An 8,886-nucleotide genomic window follows, 5' to 3' on the forward strand; every position below is an offset into this window, starting at 1 on the left:
GAGACCCGCCCCTGCTCTCTGCAACCAGGGACCGCCTTCGCGCAGCAGCAAAGACCCGGGGCAGCCCAGAAATAAGTGAACAAGTAAACGGATGTTAAAAATAATAAGTAAATAAAGCCAATGCTGCTTCTCCAGGAGGACTGACAGACGAGATCAAGGAAGAGGCAAACCCGAGAGGCGCCTGTGAACAGAGGCCACGCGGAAGGTAAACCTTCAGATCCAGAGAGCAGAGACTCCGCAAGAGCCGGGGCCTGGGGCCCCCGCGGGTGGCCTCCTGCCCCCGCCCGCGGTGCAGCTTTTAGGCGGGTGGCTGCTGGGACCACTGGTGGGTAAGACCTGGAGCCCAGAGCAACGCAGGACCAGGCAGGAGATCCGTTGCACCTTCTTGGAGGGAGCACGACCCCCAGAGACCCCCAGGCTCTGTGCAGAAGGGGTGCCTAACCCACAAGCCCTGTGTGCCACCTGGAGCAGGCAGAGCTTTCTTTAATTTCAGTCTGAATTTGGCAATAAGGAGCTCATGATCTGAGCCACAGTCCGCTCCCGGTCTTGTTTTTGCTGAGTGTATAGAGTTTCTCCATCTTTGGCTGCAAAGAATGTAATCAATCTGATTTCAGTGTTGACCATCTGGTGATGTCCGTGTGTGAGTCTTCTCTTGTGTTGTTGGAAGAGGGTGTTTGATATGACCAGTGTGTTCTCTTGGCAAAATTGTTAGCCTTTTCCCTGCTTCATTTTGTATTCCAAGGCCAAACTTGCCTGTTACTCCAGGTATCTCTTGACTTCCTACTTTTGCATTCCAGTCCCCTATGATGAACCGTCTCCCTGGTGGCTCAGACAGTAAAGTATCTGCCTGCAATGTGGGAGGCCAGGGTTCGATCCCTGGGTCAGGAAGATCCCCTGGGCAAGGAAATGGCAACCCACTCCAGTACTCTTGCCTGGAGAATCCCATGGACAGAGGAGCCTGGTAGGCTACAGTCCATGGGGTCGCAAAGAGTTGGACACAACTGAGTGACTTCAGTTTCCTTTTCCTTTCCCATAGGATAAAAAGGACATCTTTTGGGGTGTTAGTTCTAGAAGGTCTTGTAGGTCTTCATAGAACCATTCAACTTTAGCTTCTGCAGCATTAGTGGCTGGGGCATAGACTTGGATTTCTGTGATATTAATGGTTTACCTTGGAAACAAAGACAGATCATTCTGTCGTTTTTACCTCCACCTAAGAAAAGACGCTTACTCCTTGGAAGGAAAGTTATGACCGACCTCGACGGCATATTCAAAAGCAGAGACATTACTTTGCCAACAAAGGTCTGTCTAGTCAAGGCTATGGTTTTTCCAGTGGTCACGTATGGATGTGAGAGTTGGACTGTGAGAAGGCTGAGCGCCGAAGAATTGATGCTTTTGAACTGTGGTGTTGGAGAAGACTCTTGAGAGTCCTTTGGACTGCAAGGAGATCCAACCAGTCCATCCTAAAGGAGATCAGTCCTGGGTATTCTTTGGAAGGAATGATGCTGAAGCTGAAACTCCAGTACTTTGGCCACCTCATGCGAAGAGTTGACTCATTGGAAAAGACTCTGATGCTGGGAGGGATTGGGGGCAGGAGGAGAAGGGGACGACAGAGGATGAGATGGCTGGATGGTATCACTGACTCGATGGACACGAGTCTGAGTGAACTCCAGGAGTTGGTGCTGGACAGGGAAGCCTGGCGTGCTGCGATTCCAGGGGTCACAAAGAGTCGGACACGACTGAGCGACTGAACTGAAGAAGAGCAGTGTCCACAGCACGGGGGGTGACTAGGTTATCTGAGCAGCGTAAGGGGGGCCGTCATGTCAGGGCCCCCAGGACCTCCAGACCCGTCCTTCCTGGCACAGAGGCAGCCCTGACCACAGGCCCCCGGGACTGCTTCCCCCAGGGCTTCCTCTGGGGCAGAGGCTCGCTCGGAGTAGCGCAGGGACGGCCAGGCTGGTCCTCAGCCGACCGCACCCCACACTGGGGTGGGCAGACCAGCTGAGTGAGCCCTGTGCAGTGTCTGGCTCTAGGGAAAGCCCACCTAAGACACTATGCTGCTTTCTCCTTGCAGCGCCTCTGTGTGCAAAAACGGGTGAAGATCGCGAATCAGCAGCGACACGCAGCGCTCGCCGTCTGTCAGTGCGCCCTCTTCTGTCGGGATTGTGAAGTGCGACTCCTTTAGTAAATGTGAGCCGCTTCCAGAGGATGAGATGGTTGGATGGCATCACCGACTCAATGCACAAGAGTCTGAGTAAACTCTGGGAATTGGTGATGGACATGGAGGCCTGGCATGCTGCAGCCCATGAGTCTCAAAGAGTCTGACACGACTGAGCGACTGAATTGAACTGAACTGAGCCACTTCCAGCCTGGCCAGGCAGCTCCCAGGGCTCCACACCTCCCCCAAGGAGCAATTATTAACTCTGGACAAAACGTGAAAACACCCATTTAAGGTGCTGGGAAGCCACCAGCGGCAGACCAGTGGACCAGTGCTACAGATCAGCCAGCCCCTGGAGGAAGGTAACGAAGGGCCTTGGACCTGATGCCTGGGCTCCCTGCTGCTCACCTGAGGCCAACCGTGTCCGCCGCCGGGAGCAGGCAGAGTTCTGATAGGAGCCCTGTGCCCTCGCAGCTTGAAGAACCTGCCCCTGAGCTCCTGGGCTCCACCCTGGGGTGATGCCATCGAAGAGCCATGGACAAGAGGTGCCGGCAGACCCCCAGGGGAAGGGGCTGCAGTGCGACCCCTCTGGACCCCTCCCCAGGTGAACTGTCTGGGAACCCCATGCCCGCAGGCTGCCCTTTGGAGCTGAGTGGGCCCCTGTGAGCCCCGAATGCGGCCAAGCCAAGTGACCGTGCCCGAGGGGCACCCACACCCACCGCAGATGGGCTCAGAGCTGGCGCTGCGTCCCCAGCTGGGCGTCCGGAGGGCCTGCCGCGTGGAGACCCTCAGACTCTGGGTAGGACCCCGACTCCCTTCTGAGACCAGGGAGCCAGGCCCAGGTGTGGTGGGTTGGCTTGGTGCCATCCTGGCCACTGAGAGCCGCGGCCGGGCTCAGGCAGTTCCCCTTCCCGAGCGGCCGGTCACGGCCGCACTTAACACCTGCCCATCGGGCTATCCCACTCAGGGCCTTACGACTCCAGCCCCCGTCCCCGGCGCAGCCCCAATGCACCCTGCCTGGCAGCCTCTGTGCTCAGGGCCATCAGAGCCCTGCCTCTCATCTCCAAGGCTCACTGCCTCGTGGACTCCATCAGAGAGTCTCTAAATCTTATAGAAAACACCAAAAATCCCCCCAAAGATGTCTGAACAAGTTGACGTGTGGTGATTCACCCCCAGGGCTGTAACTCACCTTCCCAGACCTGCCCAGGCACGGACCTGGGGTCCTTCCCACCACAGGCTGGGGGGTCCCACCCCAGCCCCCACATCCCTCCCTGCCCCAGCCCCCTCCGAGGGACCCCATAGACAAGCAGAACCACCAGGGATGCTGAAACTCTTTATCTGAAGCCAGGAAAGGGGTGGGGAGCTGGGAGGGAGGGGGTGCAGCGGCCCATGTCCCAGGAACAGGGCTCCTTCCTTGTCCTGCAGGGCGGACGCTCCTGAAGGCGCTGCCTGGGGGCTGCTGTGGCGCCTCAGTGCCCCCTGCCCTGCAGAGGAGGGGGCGGGTCATGATGCCAGGACAGGGGAGGGGAGCGTGCTCCAAGTGCTGCAGTGGGGGGAGTGGGGCCCTCAGGGAGCTCTGGGCAAGCAAAGGGGGACCCTCCACTAGGCTGTCTTCAGACCCCCAAGCCCACGTGTGAAGGTGTGACAAAGGGACTTCAAGCCAGTGAGGGCAAAGGAGGAGCGTGACAACGTTCTGGACTCTGACTCTGCTCACACCTGGGCGGGTAATCTTGGGCACGCTGCTGGAACTCCACCCTCCCAAGGGACCTGCCGCCAGTGAGGGACCCGGGGGTCGGAGCTTTCTGCGTGGGGCGCCCCAGCTCCGACCCTTCTAAGCAGCTCACTGGGAAACAGTCACTGTGACGCCTGGGGGTGAGGAGGGACTTCACATCTGCTGGGAAGCACGCGGGTGCCGGGGGCGCCAGGAAGCCTCCCCCTGAAAAGGGGCTTCCCCACTGCCCAAGACTGACACCCTGCGCCCACCTGAAGGCGCTGCCAGGGGCCGGGTGAGCCCAGGAGCAGACGCCCCGCCTGCCTGGCCCAGGGAGGGTCTCCTGCCAGGCGGGAGCAGGCCTGGGGGGTTGACCACACGGTCTCTCAAAGCCCCAGGGGCCCCAAGCCCCCAAGTGTGCTCTAAAGCTGTTCCCTTACCCTAGTTTCCTCCGGGAGAGCAAGTTTCTGTAGAAAAAGGAAGCACATTTCAGAAGACCCAGGGAATCCCTTAGCCCAGGGCCCCTCCATCAGCCAGCACGTCACGTGACCCCAGCGAGGATGGGGCCTGTCCTCATCAGCCCTGCCGATGGCCCGCCGCGGGCACCAGCCGGCAGCAGGGGCCTATGGGCTTCTCACCGCTCTGCAGGGGCCTGAAGATCTCCAGGTTCAACCCTTTGGCTTTTGCGAACTCCGTGAACTCCTCCCAGGCCTCTGGGCTGTTCTCCTGGTTTCTTCCTGTCGGTGAAACCAGGAGATGGATGGGAGGTGAAGGGCAGAACGAAGAGTGACCACGACTCCGTCCCGGCCTGGGGAGTGAGCGGCCGCCTCGGCAGGGTAGGAAGTGCCCTCAGCAAACGTCCCGAGGATGGAAGGCCTGCCCAGGAGGGAGTCCACGCCGACCCCTGGGCTGATGCTCATTCTGCCGAGGATGGAAGGCCTGCCCAGGAGGGAGTCCACGCCGACCCCTGGGCTGATGCTCATTCTGCTCCTGGCCACAGAGACCCTCCGTGACCCTTGGGGCCTCCTGTCCGTGGGCAGGAAGGTCCTGACGCTCCGAAACCTGCCTGAGCCTCATGCCCGTAATGAAGCCCCAGGAGCTGGAATTTCCTTCCCACTCGGGCTCCGTGCAGACACCGCTCTCCCCGCAAAAGCGCCCCCTCCAAGGAGTGGAGCCAAGGGTGAGGCCACAGGGAGCTGCCTGGTGAGCGGCAAGGCCCGCCCCAACACTGACATGGGCGTCCTGTGCCCACCGCATCCCCTACGGACACCAAGCCGTGATGTGGGACCTGCTGCTTCCTCAGGGGCTTCTCCTGAGCAGAAGGCACGGGGGGAAAGGGCGCAGGAGGGGCTTTGCGGGGGCTAGGATGCGGGACCCTCACCCAGAAGCCGCGCCACGCGGATCTGCCGTCCGTCCAGCTCGCCATCACAGTACAGGATGAAGTGGTCTTGCGCCCGCAGTCGTAAGACGAACACCTCACGCTTGCCCCAGTCTGCAGAGGGCGGCACATGGTCCTGAGCAACCCAGGCCCCTCCAGGACTGCCTGCCCAGGGTCTCCACCCCAGCCGGACCCCCAGGCCCTGGGGAGGCCCTGCCTGGGAGGTGGGCACCCAGTGGGCAGATCCCAGGGATTTCAGGGGGTCCAAAGAGGCCAGAGCGGCGGGGAGCTTCAGCTCTGCTCCAGCCGGAGCTCGGACCGGCCAGCCCCTCTGGACGAGTCTGTCACACCTGTACATGGCGTCAGCTGTTCTCACCTCTCAGGCAGACTGACCGGTGGAGGAGTCCCCAGGTACTTAAGGGGGTCAGAAAGGAGTGGGGCTTCTCTGGCTGAAAGCTGACCCCCAGGAATGTGCTGGGATCCACCTCCCCACCCCCCAACTTGGGGTTCCAGGACTCACAGGCTGTGTATCTGCCAGGATCGTTGGTTTGCTCCAGGACCAGGCTCGTCTCCTGGCACTGACCATCAACCCTGGGACACAGAAGCCATGCTCTGCTGATGCCTGGGGTGTGGCCACCTTGGAAACCCAGCCCAGCCCGGGCACCGCATGCCCCGCTCCACCACAGCCACCGCAGGCCCGGGCCTGAGGCAGCCCCGGGAGCGTGGCGCTTCTCTCGCCGAGTCCAGGCACCAGCGGGGACTTCAGCATCTCACGCAACAGCTGCTCGGGTCTCCCAGCCCTGCCCCGCCACTCACCCATCTGGGTCCTGCCCCTGCACAGGGTCCCGAGTGAGGCAGTGGCCCCTCAAAGCTGTCCAGGGCTGAGCGTGATTCGAGGGGTCGGGACGGTCCCCACTGTGGGCTGCCCACCCCCCGACGCCGCTCTCCTGCTGTGGGGAGGGGTCAGCGGGGAGGCAGGAGGCGGCTCTCACCGCGACGTGACTTTGGCCTCCAGGTCGCCCCCCTCCAGGACGCTGAAGGTCATGGCTGTCACCGACTCCTGATTCTTCCCAGGAACGTCCTGGTCTGTGGTCACGGCCTTCAGATACCATTTTCCTGACACCTGGAGAGAGCTGCCTGCCGTCAGGGCTCAGGCTGAGCACCCCTGCCCCGCTCAGCAGCCCCAGACTCTGCCCCACCCCCGGGCTTGAGCACCGTCTGTCTCCCACCCCCCACCCTCAGCAGATGCCCAGCACCCTTGCCGGACCCACCCCAGGTGGGCTCCAGCCCCACAGGGCCCCCAGGACCGTGGGCGCCCTGGGCCCATTTGTCTCAGACCCCCGTCGCTCAGTTTGACCACAGCCTTGGGGGCAAGGGTTGGTGCCTCTCCCAGGGGCCCCTCCAGCTGCCCCAGCTCCATCCGAGCCTCACGCCCTCAGTCCAGCTGTCCGAGACCAGAGTGTCCTGGGCCTGCAGGGAGGCAACGAGGCCAAGGGTCAAGAGCAGGGCCCTCATCTCCTGGGATATGCACGCACAGCCTCCGACAGGTCACTCGCTGGGTGCAGAGAGGCTGTGCCGGCCACTCAGGCAGCGGCCCTTTATGTCCCACGGCCCAGGGTCCCTGCGGAACTTGGCAGAGACCATCAACCAATCCCTTCCTGGCCATAAACCGTGGCCAATTCTGCAGTGGAGCAGATAAAGGTCTCTATTGTTGATGTTGCTGAACAACCCTTGCTGAGCCCCGAGAGTCATGACCACGCTGCCCAGGCTGGAGGCCAAGCTTTGCAGGTCCGTCCACGGAGGTTGGGGGGCTGGGTGAGGGAGCCTCACGATGCCAGCACCAGGGTGACACCCTCACTGCCAGGGAGGACATGGCTCGCGTCAAAGAGTGTCCCTGAGTGGCTTCTTAACCTCAGATTCAGCACCAACCCCTGCGTGAATACAGCCATGAATCTAAGGGGGTGCGTGCACTCCTGACAAGATGCGCTGGAAGCGGGCACTTTGACGTCCCCTCTCTGCTCCACACACAGAGCAGCGGTGGATCAGACGTGAGGAGGGAGACCAAGACAGACACACACATGGACACACGTACACATGTATGCACTCGCACACTCATTCAGACACATTCAGACACACGAAACCAGTTCAGACACACACTCATTCAGACGCACACACCAACACACAAGTCACGCAGATAAAGACCTCACTCAGAAACTCACTGAGACACACACACACAGTCACTCAGACACACACATGTAGGCACACTCACACACATGCACACACACATACACGCACTGGGACACGCAGACCCACATACAGACACGGTCACTCAGACACGCACTTGTACAGCACAGGGACACACACTGATTCACACACAGGCAGACACGGAGACACGGTCACATTCAGTCAGATGCACACATTCAGACACACATCCTGACACGCACACTCTCAGACATACATTCACACTCAGACGCCCTCACCAGATACACACGCTCAGACATACACGCGCTCAGACAGAGAAAAGTGGAAACATTAGTCGCTCCGTCGTGTCCAACTCTTTGCAACCCCATGGACTGCAGCCCACCAGGCTCTTCTGTCCATGGGATTCTCCAGGCAAGAGTACGGGAGTGGGTTGCTAAGCCTTCCTCCAGGGGATCTTCCTGACCCAGGGATTAAACCCAGGTCTCCCACATTGCAGGCGGATTCTTTACCAGCTGAGCCACCTGGGAAGCCCCAGACATAGATACACACACTCAGTGGACAGTGTGACTGCAGCCACGAAATTAAAAGATGCTTGCTCCTTGGAAGAATAGCTACGTCAAACCTAGATAGTGTTTTTAAAAGCAGAGACCTCACTTTGTCGACAAACGTACATACAATCAAAGTGATTGTTTTTCCAGTGGTCAGGTATGGATGTGAGAGTTGGACCATCAAGAAGGCTGAGTGCTGAAGAATTGACGCTTTCAAACTGTGGTGCTGGAGAAGACTCTTGAGAGTCCCTTGGACTGCAAGGAGATCAAACCAATCAGTCTTAAAGGAAATCAACCCTGAATATTCTTTGAAAGGACAGATGCTGAATCTGAAGCTCCAATACTTTGGCCACTTGGTGTGAAGAGCTGACTCATTGGAAAAGACCTTGAGGATGAGAAAGATTGAGGGCAGGAAGAGAAGGGTACGACAGAGGGTGAGATGGTTGGATGGTATCACTGACTCAATGGACACGAGTTTGAGCAAACTCCAGGCGATAATGAAGGACAGGGAAGCCTGGTGTGCTGCAGTCCTTGAGGTCGCAGAGAGTCAGACACAATTTTGCAACTGAGCAGTCGAGTACAGGAGGCGACAATACTTGCCAAGAGAATATTGGATAAATGGAGCTTGTTATCTGTGTGGAGAAGACACACAAGTGTAGCTCGCTGCCTCACACCACACATGACTAAGTCCTGGTAGGTTAGCAGGCGTAAAGAGGAAAAGTGAACTCTCAGAACCTACGAAAGGGAGGAATGGTGAGGCCTCTGCGCTGCAGAGGAGGGTCCCACAGGCGCGCAAGACACAGACGGAGGAAGGGCAGCCCCAGAGGCTTACCGCAAAGCATCCCCCACGGAGTCCACAGAGAGTCCTGCGATCAAGCCAGAACAAGACAAC

General features: G+C 59.3%; 1 protein-coding gene across 1 annotated transcript; it reads right to left on the reverse strand.

The window, feature by feature from the left end:
* Window positions 1-3,475: 3,475 nt before the first annotated feature.
* LCN1 (lipocalin 1) lies at window positions 3,476-6,801 on the reverse strand. The gene is made up of 7 exons (XM_010850609.1): window positions 6,676-6,801; window positions 6,237-6,367; window positions 5,765-5,835; window positions 5,248-5,358; window positions 4,505-4,603; window positions 4,307-4,333; window positions 3,476-3,639 (listed from the first exon to the last, which is right to left on the reverse strand). The coding sequence occupies exons 1-6, from the start codon at window positions 6,757-6,759 to the stop codon at window positions 4,308-4,310; spliced, it is 522 nt and encodes a 173-aa protein (XP_010848911.1). The 5' UTR covers window positions 6,760-6,801; the 3' UTR covers window positions 3,476-3,639; window position 4,307.
* Window positions 6,802-8,886: the final 2,085 nt, after the last annotated feature.

The sequence above is a fragment of the Bison bison genome, unplaced genomic scaffold (genome assembly GCF_000754665.1).
Source record: "Bison bison bison isolate TAMUID 2011002044 unplaced genomic scaffold, Bison_UMD1.0 scf7180017851378, whole genome shotgun sequence".
NCBI classification, from domain to species: Eukaryota; Metazoa; Chordata; class Mammalia; order Artiodactyla; family Bovidae; genus Bison; species Bison bison.